Source organism: Orcinus orca, chromosome 20, assembly GCF_937001465.1.
Source record: "Orcinus orca chromosome 20, mOrcOrc1.1, whole genome shotgun sequence".
Taxonomy (NCBI): domain Eukaryota; kingdom Metazoa; phylum Chordata; class Mammalia; order Artiodactyla; family Delphinidae; genus Orcinus; species Orcinus orca.
In genome coordinates this window covers 54,184,538-54,203,555 of record NC_064578.1, presented here as the reverse complement: position 1 = coordinate 54,203,555, position 19,018 = coordinate 54,184,538, and the positions used below count along the sequence as shown (strand labels likewise).

Below are 19,018 nucleotides of genomic sequence, written 5' to 3'. Positions count from 1 at the left end.
CTTGTTGTGGAGCACAAGCTCTAGGTGTGCAGGCTTCAGTAGTTGTGGCTCACGGGTTCAGTAGTTGTGGTTCGCGGGCTCTAGAGCGCAGGCTCAGTAGTTGTGGCACAGGAGCTTAGTTGCTCCACGGCATGTGGGATCTTCCTGGACCAGGGTTCTAACCCGTGTCCCCTGCATTGGCAGGCAGATTCTTAACCACTGCACCACCAGGGAAGCCCTGAGTCACTACTTCTTGGAAGAAAGCCAGTTATCTGCATATTATTACTATTCTCTCTGCATTCAGAAGGAGGCAAGCAGTGAATGAATGAATTTGTGAAATATTTTTTGAGATCCATTTGTTGTGTGCTCACTCCTGTGCTGATCAAAGAGCTGGGATTCTGGAAAACCTACAACATATTATTTATTTTCTCTTTTCGGCAGTTATTTCTGTTCCTGACCTGAATATTATTTGCATTTTGGAGCAAGAGGAAGAGCCCTTGACTGTGAAGAGTGACATGAAAATAGCAAAAAAACGATGGCTGGGGATGTATCAAAAGTATGAACACAGGTCAGAACTCAGATGGGCAGAGAGGAAGCCACACCAGTAATGGTGTTTGGAGAGCTCTTTAGGAAATTCTAAGTTTATTACTTATGAACTTTTCTCAGGGGAAATTTTTCTTCTCCCCAACATAGCACACTATCCTTCAACGTGTAAAATTCATCCTTTCACCTCCCTGTGGTGCTGCAGCTCCAGTAGAATCAAAGGCAAGGTCTTTATCGTGATCTACACTCTGCCGTCTGGGTCTTGTTGCTTGATTTGAGTAGCACGTGGTGAGCTGTTTCAAAGGAATCTGTTTCTCCCTTGGTCTCTTCTTCTATACTTGATTGCATGGGATTTTCAATTTTTAGTCCATATAGGTAAGAGCTGAGGCCTGCATAGTCCAAACCCCTGGACCTGTCTCAGTTTGGTGTACTTGGAAGAACTAATTAAATGATGGGAAAACAGTGGCTGCTCTTTGATTCCATCTGGCATCTCAGAACCTGCATGGATCTGTTTCAGGTCATGTCTGCCATTCAGATCCCTCAGCCATTTCTTCGTTTTTTGTTTTCGTTTTTCCTTTTTTTTTTTGGCTGTGCCGTGTGGCTTGCAGGATCCTAGTTCCCCAGTCAAGGATTGAACTTGGGCCCGTGGCAGTGAAAACCCAGAATCCTAACCAGTGAATCTGCCAGGGAATTCCCCCTCAGCCATTTCTTCTGTTCTGCTTTTGCCACATACTTTTGGGTGTGTGTAATGGGGAAATGGGTTGGATCTTCTGTAACTGTTACTTAGGAAAACTATAAACAGTATGGACGAAGAGATTCTCTTTGATCCCCAATCCCATATGGGGAGCATACATGAATCTCTGAGCTTGGCGACTATGGGTAGAGCCCATGGTCCCGTGTTAAAGTTCTATAATATCTGACCCCAATATATTGTATTTTTCTTGTTCTTTTACCTCACTACTTAGTCTGGGAATGTAGACTCTTGTTGATGTCATATTTTCTTTAGTTTGCATGATTTTGCCTCTGAAATTGCTTTTAAAATACCCATTCTTAGGTATTTGATATTTCATCCTTTTGTTTGTTTGTTGCTGTGGTAAGCCGTCTTTAGGTGATGAATAACTTCACTCTCCTGTGGAGTGGGTTTACTTGGAAACATAGCATTCTTTTTTTTTTAATTAATTAATTAATTTATTTATTTTTGGCTGTGTTCGGTCTTCGTTGCTGCATGTGGGCTTTCTCTAGTTGTGGCGAGCGGGGGCTACTCTTCATTGTGGTATGCGGACTTCTGACTGCAGTGGCTTTTCTTGTTGCGGAGCATAGGCTCTAGACCTGTGGGCTTCAGTAGTTGTGGCACGTGGGCTCAGTAGTTGTGGCTTGCGGGCTCTAGAGTGCAGGCTCAGTAGTTGTGGCGCACGGGCTTAGATGCTCTGTGGCATGTGGGATCTTCCTGGACCAGGGCTCGAACCGTGTCCCCTGCATTGGCAGGAGGATTCTTAACCACTGCACCATCAGTGAAGTCTGGAAACATAGCATTCTTGATGGAGATATGTTTACTAATTGGTCGCAATATTATTCTGCTACATACAGAAGCACCACTTGAAGCTATTCACTAGAGTAGTCAGCATGTCCTAGGATACTGAAATAGAAAGCATCACAGGAGCTTGTGGGGGGACTTCCCTGGTGGTCCAGTGGTTAAGACTTTGTGCTTCCAATGAAGGGGGCGCAGGTTCAATCCCCGGTCAGGGAACTAAGATCCCACATGCTGCATGGCTAGAAAAAAAAAAACACAAAGATACACTTGACTGATAAGTGTTTCCAGTTTTTTTTTTTCTGGTTTTGAGGAGTATCACAAAAGCATGTCTCAAGAGCAACTGTGACAATGTTTTTCACATATACTAATCATCATCCCCTTGGACCCTCAATAAATGGTATAGGGATTTCTCCTTGGGTCAACATTGTCCAAGTTCACATCCTCATATCTCTGGGTCTGTTGACTAAACTGTTCATTCCACAGTTTTCATACCCTGTATGTGTCATTGTTTATCCGACCTCAACAAATACTATTTTTTTTTTTTTTTTTTTTTTTGCGGTATGCGGGCCTCTCACTGTTGTGGCCTCTCCCGTTGCAGAGCACAGGCTCCGGACGTGCAGGCTCAGCGGCCATGGCTCACGGGCCCAGCCACTCCGTGGCATGTGGGATCTTCCCGGACCGGGGCACGACCCCGTGTCCCCTGCATCGGCAGGCGGACTCTCAACCACTGTGCCGCCAGGGAAGCCCAACAAATACTGTTTTGAAGCATCTTTTTGTGTGTGTGTGTGTGTGTGTGTGTGTGTGTGTGTTATTTTTAAATAATTATTTTATTTTATTTTTGGCTGCGTTGGGTCTTCGTTGCTGCGCACAGGCTTTCTCTAGTTGAGGCAAGCGGGGGCTACTCTTCATTGTGGTGCGCAGGCTTCTCATTGCAGTGGCTTCTCTTGTTGCAGAGCACTGGCTTTAGGTGCGCGGGCTTCAGTAGTTGTGGCTCACGGACTTAGTTGCTCCTCGGCATGTGGGATCTTCCTGGACCAGGTCTTGAACCCTTGTCCCCTTCATTGGCAGGTGGGTTCTTAACCACTGCGCCAACAGGGAAGCCCATTTTGAAGCGTCTTAATGAGAGAGCTTATGAAGTTGAATGATGCCTTCAATGAAGTACTGTTTTTTCTTTTTTTAAAGTAAATTTTTACTTATTTATTTATTTTTGTCTGCGTTTGGTCTTCGTTGCTGCTTGCGGGCTTTGTCTAGTTGCGGCGAGGGGGGCTACTTTCATTGCGGTGCATGGGCTTCTCATTGTGGTGGCTTCTCATTGCGGAGCACGGGCTCTAGGCACACGGGCTTCAGTAGTTGTGGCACATGGGCTCAGTAGTTGTGGCTCGTGGGCTTAGTTGCTCTGCGGCATGTGGGATCTTCCCGGACCAGGGATCAAACCCGTGTCCCCTGCATTGGCAAGCAGATTCTTAACCACTGTGCCACCAGGGAAGTCCCTCTATGCATTATAAATGAACTTGACTTTTATTTATTTAGTCAGCAGGTTCATATTTTTATGATATTCTTAGTGTTCTTGTTTTTTTTTGGTAATGCATGGGTGGTTGAATTGGGGAATGGCCCTTCATTGTGAAATTGGTGACCAGACTCTTACAGTTCTTCATATATTTTCAGTATTAACCCATTATCACATACATGATTTGCAAATATTTTCTACCCGTTCTGCAGATTGTCTTTTCACTCTACTGAGTGTGGTTTGATGCACAATAGTTTGTAATTTTGATGTAGTCCAGTTTATCTGTTTTTTTTTTTTTTTTTTTTTTTTTTTGCGGTACGCGGGCCTCTCACTGCTGTGGCCTCTCTCATTGTAGTGCACAGGCTCCGGACGCGCAGGCTCAGCGGCCATGGCTCACGGGCCCAGCCGCTCCGCAGCATGTGGGATCTTCCCGGACCGGGGCATGAACCCGCGTCCCCTGCATCGGCAGGCGGACTCTCAACCACTGTGCCACCAGGGAAGCCCAGTTTATCTGTTTTTACTTCCGTTTGCTGTGCTTTTGCAGTCGTATGTTCTCAATCATTGCTGTATCCAGTGCCATTAAGATTTTTTCCTATGTTTTCTTCTAGGAGTTTTATGCTTTTAGGTTGTATGTTTAGATCTTTGTTCTATTTTTAAAAATTTATTTATTTATTTATTTATTTGGCTGTGTTGGGTCTTAGTTGCAGCATGTGGTATCTTCATTGTGTCATGTGGGATCTTTCGTTGTGGCACACAGGCTTCTCTCTAGTTGTGGCACGCGGGCTCAGTAGTTGCAGCGCGTGGAGTTAGTTGCCCCACGACATGTGGGATCTTAGTTCCCCGACCAGGGATCGAATCCACATCCCCTGCTTTGGAAGGTTTATTCTTAACCACTGGACCACCAGGGAAGTCCCTAGATCTCTGTTCTATTTTGAGTTAATTTTTTACATGGGTTCATGCAGCAGTCCAACTATATTCTTTTACATGTGGGTATCTGATTTTCTCAACATCTTTTTTTCAAGAGGCTGCTTTTCCCTCATTGAGGAATCTTGACACCTTTGTGGCACATCATTTGACTGTATATGCAAGAGTTTATTTCTGACATCTTTTCTACTGGTGTTTCTGTCTGTCTTTATATTGGTACCATACTCTTACTATTAGTTTTTCTTTTTAATAAATTTTGAAATAAGGAAGTATGAGACCTTCAACTTTGTTCTTTTCAAGGTTGTTTTTCCTATTCAGGGTCTCTTGAGATTCAGTGTATGTCCCAGGATGTAAGTGTTTATTTTTTCCAAAATTGATATTGTGGTTTTGCTAGGTATTGCTTTGAATCTCTTGATCATTTTGTTGGTATTGACATAATGACAATATTGTCTTTCAGTCCATGAACTGGGGATATCTGCATTTACTTGTGTATTTTCTAATAATTTTCAGCAACGATTTTAGTTACAGTGTACAAGTCTTTTTTATGTGGCTAAGGTTTTGCCTAAGTATTTTATTCTTTTTGATGCTATTTGAAATGGAAATGTTTTCTCAATTTTCTTTCTAATTGTTCATCATTAACATATAGAATACAATTTTTACATGTTGACTTTATATCTTCCAATTTTTCTGAATTCATTAGTTACTTATATCAGGATTTTTTTGTGGAATCTCATGTTTTTTCTACATATTAGATTATGTCATCTCTAAACAGACATAATTTTCTTCTCCTTTCTCTAATTGGATACCTTTTATTTTGTTTTCTTGCCCATTTGTCTGGCTGGGACTCCAGCTATGTGTTTAATAGAAATAGTGAGAGCAGGTATCTTGTCTTGTTCCTGATCTGAGAGAAAAAGCTTTCAGTCTTTCCCCATTGTGTATGATGTTAGCTGTGGGCTTTTTATATTAGTCTTTTATTGTGTTACTGTATTTATTTCTATTCCTACTGTATTGAGTGTGTTTATTATGAAAGGCTGTTAACTAGTCAAATGCTTTTCTGCATCTGTTGAGATAATCATGTAGTGTATTTTCTTATATTTAACGTGCAGTTTTACATTGAAAGATTTCATTTGTTGGAGCATCCTTGCATTCCAAGAATATATCCTCTTTGGTTGTACTGTATAATCCTTTCGTAGTACTGTTAAATTTCATTTACTCTTGTTTAATTGATGAGTTTTGCATCAATATTAAGATTTATTTATTTATTTTTTATTTTAGTTTTGGCTGCGTTGGGTCTTCATTGCTGCGTGCGGGCTTTCTCTAGTTGCGGCGGTGGAGGCTGCTCTTTGATGTGGTGCTCAAGCTTCTCATTGTGGTGACTTCTCTTGTTGCGGAGCACGGGCTCTAGGTGCATGGGCTTCAGCAGTTGTGGCATGTGGGCTCAGTAGTTGTGGCATGCGGGCTCAGTAGTTGTGGCTCGCAGGCTCTAGAGTGCAGGCTCAGTAGTTGCGGTGCACGGGCTTAGTTGCTCCGTGGCATGTGGGATCTTCCCGGACCAGGGCTCGAACCTGTGTCCCCTGCATTGGCAGGAGGATTCTCAAACACTGCGCCACCAGGGAAGTCCAGTTTTGGACTGACTTTGATTTTAGAGTAATTCTAGCCTCATAATGAGTTTTGAAGTGTTTCCTGTTCAAATTTTGGGGAAGAGTTCAAAGAAGCTTGATCTTAATTCTTTTAAGATGTTGGGTAGAATTCAGTAGTGACGCTATCTAGCTTTCCTTTGGATTTTCTTTCTTTCTTTTTTTTTTTTCTGGCTGCACCATGCGGCATGTGGAATCTTAATTCCATAATCGGGGATCAAACCTTGACCTGCAGTGGAAGCACGGAGTCTTAACCACTGGAGCACCAGGGTTTTTTTTTTTTTGCGGTATGCAGGCCTCTCACTGCTGTGGTCTCTCCCGCCGTGGAGCACAGGCTCTGGACATGCAGGCTCGGTGGCCATGGCTCATGGGCCCAGCTGCTCCGCGGCATGCGGAATCCTCCCGGACCGGGGCATGAACCCGCGTCCCCTGCACCGGCAGGCGGACTCCCAACCACTGCGCCACCAGGGAAGCCCTCTCCTTTGATTTTGATCAGTGATTTTTGGTTAGTGACTCATTCTCCTTACAAGGAATGGGTTTGTTCAGATTTTTTATTTCTTCATGACTCTATTGATAGGTGTGTGTCTCTGGAAATTCATTCAGATTTTGCAATATTTAGGCATAGAATTATTCTTGGTATTCTAATTTTTTTTTTTATTTCTATGGAATCAATTGTAATGCCCCCACTTTCATTTTTTATTTTAGTTATTCGGTCTTCTTTCTTTTTGGTTAGTTAATCTACTTAAGGGTTTATTATGTCTATCTGATCAAAGAACCAACTTTTAATTTTGTGATTTTCTGTAGTTTTTTATTCTTTTTGTATATCTCTTAATTTAATTTTTTTTCTTTCTAGCTTTGACTCTGTTTCCTATGGTCTTTTTTCTTTTTATTTTCATTTTAAAAATTATTTTTATTCACGTGATAAACCACTATCTTTTATGTGCATTCCTTTGTATTTTTTTTCAAGCTGTAAGATACAATCAACATACAATATTGTGTAAGTTAAGTGTAATGATTTGCTACACGTTTATATTTTGAAAAGATTACCAGGTATGTTTGTTAAAACATCCATTAACTCACATAATTACAATTTTGTTTGTGTGGTGACAACATTAGAAGGTTACTGTCTTAACAACTTTCAAGTATATGATACAGTATTAATAATCATAGTCAGCATGCTGTATGTTAGATCCCCAGAACTAATTCATCTTGACTAACATCTCCCCATTTCTGCTATGCCCCAGCCTTTGGTAATCACTATTTTACTTTCTGTTTGTGTTTGGCTTTTTTCCCCCCAACTATAAGTGAGATTATTCTTTATTTGTTTTTCTCTCAGACTTATTTTACTTAGCATAATCCCTTCAAATGCTCTCCACGTTGGTACAGATAGCAGGATTTCATTCTTTCTTATGGCTGAATAATATCTCATTTTCTATAGAAATGAGATTTTTTTTAATGCATTCATTAGTTGGACACTTAGGTAGTTTCCATATCCTGGCTATGGCTTATACTGCTTTAATGAACATAGGAATGCAGATACCTCTGTGTGATAGTGATGACTTCATTTCTTTTCGGTATATACCCACATGTGGAATAACTATGTTATGTGGTGCTTTAAAAAAAATATTTTGACTGTAATTAGTTTTTTCCAGTGACTAAAACGAATTATAATCTTCTGATAGTACGGTAGGGTTCTCTTTAATCCACAACCTTACTAACACTCATACCTCTTGGTTTTTTTGTTTTTGTTTTTTTTTTGGCTGCTGGACCACCAGGGAATTCCCCCTCTTTTGTCTTTTTGATAATAGCCATTCTAAAGGTGTGAAGTGATATCTCCTTGAGGGTTTGATTTGCATTTTCTCCTAAAGGAGGAGCTGGGAACTGGGAAACTTTCTCCTGTTTATTCTCACCTTATTGTTCCTTGGAGGGATTGAGTCAAAAATCATGATTACACTTTTTGGTTCTGTGTTTTGAGTGTAGGCATTTCTTTGGGTGTTTCAGCTTCTCACCTGGTTCTTAGAGTTATTCCAAAGGATTTTGTTGGGAATTCCCTGGTGGTCCAGTCTTTAAGACTCTGTGCTTTCACTGCTGAGGGCAACGTTCAGTCCCTGGTCAGGGAACTAAGATCCTGCCAGCCATGTGGTGCAGCCAAAAAAAACCCAAACCAAAACAAAACAAAACCCACAAAGATTTTTGTTCTTGTTGTATATTGTTGTTAATTCAGTGTCTCCATGGGCTAAGTGCCTGGAGTTTACTGGTCTGCTCTCTTGCCAACATCGTTTTTCATGTCTTTTTTTTTTTTCATGTCTTTTTTATGGCAGAGATTGTGTTAAGAGATCCAGTGCTATGATTTCCAGTAATTAGAGCAGGACAGCAAAAGGAACACTGTTGTTTTTAACACCAAATAAGGAGTCTTAGTCTAAAAAGTTGATATGACAAATTGTTAAAATTTTTACAATGTTAGGTAATTAATAATTTAGTTAATAAGATTCTTTTTAAATTTATTTATTTATTTACTTTTGGCTGAGTTGGGTCTTTGTTACTGGGAGCGGGCTTTCTCTAGTTGTGGCGAGTGGGGGCTAACTCTTCGTTGTGGTGCGCGGGCTTCTCATTGCAGTGGCTTCTCTTGTTGTGGAGCACAGGCTTCAGTAGTTGTGGCACGTGGGCTTCAGTAGTTGTGGCACGTGGGCTTCAGTAGTTGTGGCACACGGGCTTCAGTAGTTGTGGCTCACGGGCTCTAGAGCACAGGCTCAGTAGTTGTGGCTTACAGGCTTAGTTACTCCTTGGCATGTGGGGTCTGCCCAGACCAGGGCTTAAACCCATGTCCCCTGCGTTAGCAGGCGGATTCTTGACTACTGTGCCACCAGGGAAGTCCTCTTTTTTTTTTTTTAACTAATATGATCACATCTTAAAATGCTCATACCTTGGGAAACACCTCCTGTTATCTTTGTTTCTTGAAACAAACTGCCCACCCAGCTAGGAGATTATCATTGTGAACTCTTGTCTCCCTGCTTTGCTATACTGTAAGGTTTCATTGTATCTGCAAGAAAATGTGCAGAATAAACTTATCTATCTCCTTTTGATGGCCATTTCCTATGTTTTCCTTCCAAATCCTGCTTCTTACCTTCTTGGATGTATCTCCGGTAATGTCTGTGTATTTCTCTCTCTCTTTTTTGGGGGGGTTTTTGTTGCTAAGCACGGGGTTTCTCTAGTTGCAGTGATCAGGGCTACTCTTCGTTGCAGTGCACAGGCTTCTCATTGCAGTGGCTTCTCTTCTTGCGAAGCACAGACTCTAGGTGCGCGGGCTTCAGTAATTGTGGCACGTGGGCTCAGTAGTTGCAGTTCGTGGGCTCTAGAGCGCAGGCTCAGTAGTTGTGGCACACAGGCTTAGTTGCTCCATGGCATGTGGGATCTTCCCGGACCAGGGCTGAACCCATGTCCCCTGCATTGGCAGGCGGATTCTTAACCACTGAGCCAGCAGAGAAACCCATGTTTTTCTCTTGAATATATATTCCTGGAAATGGAACTCATGGATATTAAAATTGGTACATTTCATACCAGATATTGCTAGAGATAAAAACCTGCTTTCTCTTTACAATATCACACTCTCTCCCTTTTTAAATTTCTTTTGCTTTTGTTGCATGCCCATGGTATAAGTCCCGTGGTTAAAAACGAGATGGTACAGTACTACTTGCTAAACCAGTTCTTCTTTTCTTCCCCATTCAGTATTCTCATTGCCCTGGTACAGTTACATTCCCACAGTTTAGAAAGCACAAGCTGTGTTCCCACACGTCCATTACTCCTTGTCCTCCATTCTTGGCCTTCCCAGTTCTGACCTTTCCTCACATGGTCGCTTGATGTGGATGGAATACACTGTTATTTGCTAGCATATTTGGTTTTTTTCTTCTGAACTCCCTAATTCCCAGAGCCTTTTTTCACCCATCCCACTGTCTTCCCACACTTTTCACATTGTAAAAAATCATGTGTATTCCTACAGTGAATTAATTGCACTAGGCAGGACCTTAATTTATATGTGCAGAGGTGGTGCCTCCAAAACCATTTCCAGGAAGGAAGGCTGAGTAATGCTATATACAGCTCACCCTTGAAGTTTTCTTTCTGAACTCTTGGTATTCATATCCTGTATCTCTCACTTACTTTCTGTGTAAATTGGTTTCATGTACATGAACCCTGTGAGTCTGATGCCCTTATTTGAAAAATTGGGCTTAGAATATTTCATGTTTCACAGTAAAGATTTGAAGGTTACTTTTAAAAAATACTAACTTTCATGTTTATTGTGAGCTATCCGTTTGTCTACATTATAACTTGGATGTTTTTATTTGTAATTGATCCCAACAACATTGTCTCTGATCCTAGTTAATAAATTTTCAGGGCTTCCCTGGTGGCTCAGTGGTTAAGAATCCACCTGCCAATGCAGGGGACACGGGTTAGAGCCCTGATCCGGGAAGATCCCACATGCTGCAGAGCAACTAAGCCCATGCGCCACAACTACTGAGCCTGCGCTTTAGAGCTCATGAGCCCAACTACTGAAGCCTGTGCACCTAGAGCCCATGCTCTGCAACGAGAGAAGCCATCGCAATGAGAAACCCGTGCATGCACCACAACAAAGAGTAGCCCCTGCTCGCCACAACTAGAGAAAGCCCGCGTGCAGCAACAAAGACACAACACAGCCAAAAATAAATCAATAAAGTAAATAAATATTATAAATAAATAAATAAATAAATTTTCAATGCACACTGTATTACATACACTTTGGGGCCAATAATTTAAGGTAACTGCCTAGATAGGCCATAGCTCAATGCTATCTGGTTTTCAATACTAAACTGCCATTTGCTTACATTATCCATCAGGTAAGCTTGTTTTGGATTATTTACCATTATAACGCATTGTCGGTTCTTTAGCATTTACTTACGTACAAATATGCAGCAATTTTGTACAATAGAATACTTTTTTCTCCTCAGTTACAAGACAGCAGTGGGATTCCCTGGCAGTCCAGTGGTTAGGACTCAGCGCTTTCACTGCCATGGGCCCAGGTTTGACCCCTGGTTGGGGAACTAAGACCCTACAAGCCACTTGGTGTGGCCAAAAAAAAAAGACAGCAGTATGCTTACTGCCAATTACTGTGCTTTGGGGTCATGGTGGGAAAATGCCCTTTTTTTGAGAGCTAATACAAGTTTGTACAGCGTTAGGGTTTTTTGGAACTAGGCTACCCTAAAATTATTATTTTTTAATTTTTTTTATTTTTCTCGGTTATATATCCTTATTTTGTTATTAACGTGTAGTTGATTTACAATATTATATAAGTTTCGAGTGTACAGCATAGTGATTCACAATTTTTAAACGTTATACCCCACCTAAGATTACTTTGAAATACATGTTATCACTTTCTTTCGTAAGGGATCATATTTCTTTACTGTTCCTTAAATTTTGAACATTTTGTTTGGGAAGCTTTATTACTCTGTTCAGGATAAGTATTATTTTTGGTTTAATATCATGTTATCAACAAGAAATGACTTTGTTCTGAACTATAATTAATAGGATTCCTATGGTTCTTTATATCTTGTAGACATCTGTCATATATATGTAATGAAGAAATTACAACCTAAAGTGAACAGTGATGGAGGAGAAGTATTCCAAACAGTGATGTTGGAAACATGTGAAAGCCGTGAAATAAGAGATTTTTACCTCAAGGAAATCCAGGAAAATATGCATGTCTTTGGGTATCAGTGGAGAGATGATGAAAGAAATTGCAAAGGAATGCCTATAACCTGTAAAGAAAATCTCACTTATAAAAGAAATCAACATCGGAAAAGGGATGCAGGTAACAAGCCTGTTGAAAATAGGCTTGGATCAAGCTTTCGGGATAAACTGCTGATATATCAAACTGAAGGGAAAATTTATGAATGTAATCAAGCTGTGAAGTCTACCAACAGTAGAGGCTTATTTTCAATACTTGAAAGAATTATTCCTAGTGTCCAGGCCAACATTTCTAATATATATGGGAATGATCTTACCCATCTTTCAGGACTGGCACAGGAACAGAAAGCATACAAGGGAAAACCTTACAAATGTCGTCAGTTTGGCAGAATGTTTCGTCGGGGCTCATACCTCACTAGACATCAGATAATCCACACAGGAAAGAAATCATACAGATGTGATGTATGTGGCAAAGTCTTTCGTCGAAGTTCACACCTTGCAAGTCATCGGACAATTCATACTGGAGAGAAACCTTACAAATGTAATGAGTGTGGCAAGCTCTTTAGTCAAAAAGCACACCTTGGAAGTCATCAGCGAATTCATAGTGGAGAGAAACCTTACACATGTAATGAGTGTGGCAGAGCCTTTACTCTTCGCTCAAATCTCATCAGACATCAGAAAATTCATACAGGAAAGAAATTATATAGATGTGATATATGTGACAAAGTCTTTAGTCGAAATTCACACTTTGCAAATCATCAGAGACGTCATACTGAAGAGAAACCTTACAAATGCAGTGAGTGTGGCAAGGTCTTTACTCAAAATTCACATCTTACAAGACATCAGAGAATTCATAGTGGAGAGAAACCTTACACATGTAGTGAGTGTGGCAAAACCTTTAATTTTAACTCAAACCTCATTAAACATCAGAAAATTCATATAGGAAAGAAATTATATAAATGTGATGTATGTGGCAAAGTCTTTATTAGAAATTCACACTTTGCACGTCATCAGACGATTCATACTGGAGAGAAACCTTACAAATGCAATGAGTGTGGCAAGGTCTTTAGTCAAAATTCACATCTTACAAGACATCAGAGAATTCATAGTGGAGAGAAACCTTACACATGTAATGAGTGTGGTAAAGCTTTTAGCCAAAGTTCAAGCCTGGCTGACCATCAGAAAAGTCATTCTGGAGAGAAACCATATAAGTGTTTTGAATGTGGCAAGGCCTTTAAGCAGTGGTATTACATCAAGATTCACCGAAGAATTCACACTGGAGAGAAACCGTACAAATGTGATGTGTGTGGCAAAGCCTATATCGCTCTTTCAAGCCTAACTAATCATCAGGTAATCCATACTGGAGAGAGACCTTACCAATGTAACGAATGTGGGAAGTCATTTAGGCAACAGTCTGAAATCAGGATTCACCAAAGAATTCACGATGCAGAGAACCCTTTCAAGTGTAATGAATGTGGCAAAGCCTTTACTCAGCGTTCAACCCTCACTACACATCAGATAATCCATAAAAGAGAGAAACCATATAAGTGTGATGTATGTGGAAAGGTCTTTAGTCAAAAATCACACTTTAAAATCCATCAGAGAATTCATTCTGGGGAGAAGCCGTACAAGTGTCATGAGTGTGACAAAGCCTTTATCGTGCGTGCGAGCCTCACTTCCCATCAGGTAATCCATACAGGAGAGACCGAACATAAATGTGACGTTTGTGGCAAGGGCTTCAGTCAAAATTCACACCTCGTGACTCACTGTAGAGTTCACACTGGAGAGAAGCCTTACAAATGTAATGTGTGCAGCAAAGCATTCAGTGTGCGATCAGGCTTAACTTCCCATCAGGTAATCCATACAGGAGAGAAACCACATAAATGTGATGTATGTGGCAGGGGCTTCAGACAGACTTATCACCTAGTGAATCACCAGAGGATTCATACAGGAGAAAAGCCTTTCAAATGTAATGAATGTGGCAAAACATTTAGCGTGCAGTCAACCTTAACTTCCCATCAGGTCATCCATACAGGAGAGAAACCACATAAATGCGCTGTGTGTGGCAAGGGCTTCAGACAAAGTTCACAACTCGTGACTCACCGTAGAATTCATACTGGAGAGAAACCTTACAAATGTAATGAGTGTAACAAAGCATTTAGTATGCGATCAACCTTAACTTCCCATCAGGTAATCCATACAGGAGAGAAACCATTTAAATGTGAAGTATGTGCAAAATTCTTCAGTTACAGGTCTCACCTTGTGTATCATCGGAGAATTCATACTGGAGAGAAAACTTACAGATGACTTGATTGTGGCAAAGCCTTTATTTTGCGTTCAGGCCTATCTTACCATCAGGTAGTCCACACTGGTGAGAGACATTACAAATGTAATCAGTGTTGCAAGGCTTTTAGAAGGTGTTCACTCCTTAGGCTTCATGAGAAAATTCATACTCAGAAGCTGTATAAATGTATTGCGTGTGTCAAGGCTTTTAGAGAACGGTTTGACCTTAGTATTCTATAAAGAATTCATTCTGGGGAGAAACCTTACAAATGATATGAGTGTGTAAAACCTTTACTCGGGTCACATTTCACCAGTCATCAGGTAATCTGTCCTGGACAAAACCTTACACATTTACTGAATGTGGCAAGGCTTTTTAGGTATTGCCTACACTCGGGGTTCACCAAATACTTTGTACTTACAAATGCAAGGAGTGTGGCAAAGTTTTGAATTATTGCTTACTTTCAGGATACATAAGAATATATGTCTTGGAGACAAACCACACAAATCTAATGTGCATAGCAAGGATTTTACCCAGACATAAAAGGGGGAACATACTGGAGCAATAGTTTACAAATGCAGTGGGAGTGGCAACAGTTTTACCTTGAGTTCAAGTATTATACAACAACTGAGAGACCATATTGAGGAGAAGCCGTATAGATGTATGGACAGAGGTTTATCCAGGCCTCACACTGCACTAGACTTGAAAATATACATCTTTCAGAAAAACCGTACAAAAGTAATGTGCAGGCTAAGGCTTTACTCAAAGACCAAAACTGTGGAACATAAGAGGAGTTATAAGGCTTCCCTGGTGGCACAGTGGTTAAGAACCCATCTGCCAATGCAGGGGACACGGGTTCAAGCCCTGGTCTGGGAAGATCCCACATGCCGCGGAGCAGCTAAGCCTGTGCACCACAACTACTCAGCCTGCGCTCTGCAGCCCGTGAGTCACAACTACTGAGTCTGTGTGCCACAACTGCTGAAGGCCACGTGCCTAGAGCCCATGCTCTGCAATATGAGAAGCCACCACAAGGAGAAGCCCGGGCACTGCAACCAAGGGTGAACCCCACTTGCCACAACTAGAGAAAGCCCCCGTGCAGCAATGAAGACCCAATGCAGCCAGATAAGTAAATAAATAAAACTTTATTTAAAAAAAATAATCCGTCTGCCAGTGCGGGAGACATCGGTTCGAGCCCCGGTCCAGGAATATCCCACATGCCGCGGAGCAACTAAGCCCATGCTCTACGACTACTGAGCCTGCACTCTAGAGCCCGCGAGCCACAACTACTGAGCCCTTGTGCCACAACAGCTGAAGCCTGTGGACCTAGAGGACGTGCTCTGCAACAAGAGAAGCCACTGCAATGAGAAGCCTGTGCACCGCAACAAAGATCCAAAGCAGCCAAAAAGGAAACAAAAAGTTATATTGAAGAGCAACCTTACAAATGTAATGAATGTTGTACAGTTTTTTTAATCAAATATTCACATCTTTGGCATAATGAGTGAATTCATGCAGGACAGAAACTATACAGATATATTAAACATGGAAATACCTTTAAGAAACTGTGTTCTTAAGATTCACCAAAGAATTCGTGTTGGGGAGAATCCTTACAAATGTAATGTGTAAATTTTTTGGCCAATTCTTAAAACACGCCATACATCCAATAATCCATACTAGGAATAATTAAGTCTTTACTTCTCTGAGATTAACCTGAGATGTTACGTACTACAGAATAATTACAAGTCACAAAATATTAAAACTTATGTATATCACTGCAGCAAGGACATGTGGAAATGGCCCTTCTGTTCTAATAAAATATAGAGTATTTCATTTGAGTATTCTTGAAAAGGCTGCATTGCTACTTTATGAATTTCAAGCTAAGATTTGAAGTCTTTTGATTTTATACCTTTCTTACAGGAATTTCCTGATGGTCTCTGGGATGGAGTCAAGATGAAGGGGCCAAGTTCACTAGGTGTGGTTCATTCATATCCACCTTTCCTGGAAAAACAATACTAAAGGACTTCCCTGGTGGTCCAGTGGTAAAGAATCCGCCTTCCAGGCTTCCCTGGTGGTGCAGTGGTTGAGAGTCTGCCTGCCGATGCAGGGGACACGGGTTTGTGCCCCGGTCCAGGAGGATACCACATGCCACGGAGCGGCTGGCCCCATGAGCCATGGCCGCTGAGCCTGCGCATCCGGAGCCTGTGCTCTGCAACGAGAGAAGCCACAACAGAGAGAGACCCGCATACCGCAAAAAAAAAAAAGAATCTGCCTTCCAATGCAGGGGATGTGGCTTAATCATTGGTCAGGGAACTAAGATCCCACATGCTGTGGGGAAACTAGCCCACACGCTGCAGCTACTGAGCTTGCGCTTCTCAACTAGAGAGCATGCGTGCCACAACTAGAGAAGAGAAAACCCTCATGCCACAACTAGAGAGAAGCCCACCTGCCACAACAAAGACCCAGTCTGCTGCAATGAAAGATCCCACATGCCTCAATAAAGATCCCATGTGCCACAACTAAGACCTGACCTAGCCAAAAAGAAAAAAAAATACTGAGTTACATAACAATATTGAATGAATTAGAATCAGGGAAGGGCAGAGAATAATGTAAACCTATGATATCAGTTATCATGCTTATGTTCAAGGTGCCCATCCATAGACAGTGGGTTATATTACAGAATGTTCTTCCAACTGACAATGAACAGATCAAGCATTAAGGACTGGACTTTTCATGGGAGGAGAGTCACAGGTTACTAGGACTCGTTATTTGTTAGAAATAATGCACTGGAAATGGTGGTTACGTTCTCCACTGAATGGCAATGGTTAATGAAAAATTAGTCTTTTTTTTCAGTAAATTTATTTTTGGCTGCGTTGGGTCTTCATTACTGCACATGGCCTTTCTCTAGTTGTAGCAAGCAGGGGCTACTCTTTGTTGTGGTGTGCAGGCTTCTCATTGTGGAGCATGGGCTCTGGAGCACAGGCTCAGTAGTTGTGGCGCACAGGCTTAGTTGCTGTGCGGCATGTGGGATATTCCAGAACCAGGGCTTGAACCCCTGTCCCCTGCATTGGCAGGTGGATTCTTAACCACTGCGCCACCAGGGAAGTCTGAAAAATTAGTCTTATTCTTGGAAATTGAATAGAGAGCAGTTAACCAAGAGTGGAATTTAATCAGAAGAAACCAAATAGTATTTGTAGTTATATGATTCACATTTAATTGCTGCTGCTGTTTTATTCAGAATGTATCATAGGTCTCTTATTTAATAAATCACTTTTTTTAAAACCACGGATTAATCATGTTCTTTCTACCAACACAGTTTTACCCCACCTCAGGAATATATTACAGAAACTGAGAATGCACTATTAGGCTCTCAGGGCTGAAAATGTATCTGTAACAATTTCTTTCAATGAAGGAATCAAGCAGCATACTTGGGGAGATTACATACTCATAATTTGTACTTGAGTTATTCTCTCCACACTCTATTCCAGAATATTTGGATGGCTATAGTGAAAATACCATAGCAGTGCATTTTAGAGGCTGACTTCCATTAATGTGCAAAAATGGAACTGAGTAAATTTAAAGATCTAATTGGCTAGGACTTCCCTACTAGTCCAGTGGTTAAGAATCTGCCTTCCAACGCAGAGGACGCGGGTTCAATCCCTGGTCGGGGAACCAAGATCCCAGATGCTGCAGGGCAACTAAGCCTGTGTGCCACAGCTAGAGAGCCCAGGTGCCACAAGTACTGAGCCCCCAGGCTGTAGAGCACACGCGCCGCAATGAAGGATCCCACATGCCACAACGAAGATCATGCGTGCCGCAACTAAGACGCGACACAAATTAATTAAAAAAAAACATCTAATTGGCTTTGTTGAATGATTCATGAATAGGGCAGCATGCCATCTAGTAAATAGGGTGGCGCTCGAGGAGCTGTACAGTTATGAACGCTTTTGTAGGGAGAAAGTGGGTTAAGACAGACTTACTGGCACAAAAAAAATTAAAAAGGATTGTTTGAGGCTAGGTCTCCTATTTTGGGTAGTCGTGCAGCTGAGGTCTTATTCTGTAGATAACCTCACTAGTGTTGATCTTGAAATTGCAGAGTTACTGGTTTCAGGCCACATTCTAGGGAGGGATGAAACTACAATTAAGACTTGGTTTGCTGTCCTGGGGTGAAGGGACTCTGTCTTGGCCTTGTTATTTCTTTTTCACACCACCTAAAACCTGCCATACTTTCACGAATATGCACTATATGAATATATTTTATGTGGTTTTGTGTGTGTGTGCGCTAGAATAAAAGCCATGGCATAAACCTTGATTTACATGAAGTGAAAATAGGAATATAGGAAGTAAACCAAAAATATTAGAATATAAAAGATTTTCAGAGGTCATTAGAAGTAGAACATTTTTGTGCTTGGAACGCTTAGTGAAATAGTTTGAAGAGGTCAATGTTCTTCAGTTTCCTATTAAGAATAAACAATATACAGGGGGCTTCCCTGGTGGCGCAGTGGATAAAACTCCGTGCTCCCAATGCAGGGGGCCCGGGTTCAATCTCTGATCAGGGAGCTGGATCCCACATGCGTGCCGCAACTAAGTTCACATGTCACAACTTGCTTCAGTCTCACTAGCAGGACTTGAAAGCAAACTCTTGCCAAAAAGACACTGACGGGTTTTTGTTTTGTGTGTGTGTGTGTGTTTTCCTGTTGTTTTTGTTTTGTTTTTTGGTTTTGGTTCAGCTGTGCAGCTTGCAGGATCTTAGTTCCCTAACCAAGTTCCTAACCACTGGACCAACAGGATATTCCCTTACTTAAACCATTTTCATCTTAACAGGAAACATCTTAGTTTCTGACGTAACTGGCCCACGCAACTGTAAGCTTTTTACCTTAAAACTGTTACAGTCACTTAAACTAAGC

The 19,018-nt window shown here is 41.4% G+C and overlaps 3 protein-coding genes across 3 annotated transcripts in view; 2 read left to right on the top strand and 1 right to left on the bottom strand.

The window, feature by feature from the left end:
- Positions 1–17,397, top strand: part of LOC101281293 (zinc finger protein 665) — a 369,078-nt gene extending 351,681 nt beyond the window's left edge. The window contains 1 exon segment of the mRNA XM_049703373.1: positions 11,706–17,397. Coding sequence (XP_049559330.1) covers positions 11,706–14,359 — 2,654 coding nt within the window. The 3' untranslated portion in view covers positions 14,360–17,397.
- LOC101279864 (zinc finger protein 160-like) overlaps positions 1–19,018 on the bottom strand; it is a 325,017-nt gene that overhangs the window by 37,768 nt on the left and 268,231 nt on the right. The window lies entirely within an intron of this gene.
- The window catches only part of LOC101279356 (zinc finger protein 160-like), a 69,125-nt gene that overhangs the window by 7,432 nt on the left and 42,675 nt on the right, over positions 1–19,018 (top strand). The gene's annotated exons all lie outside the window — the stretch shown is intronic.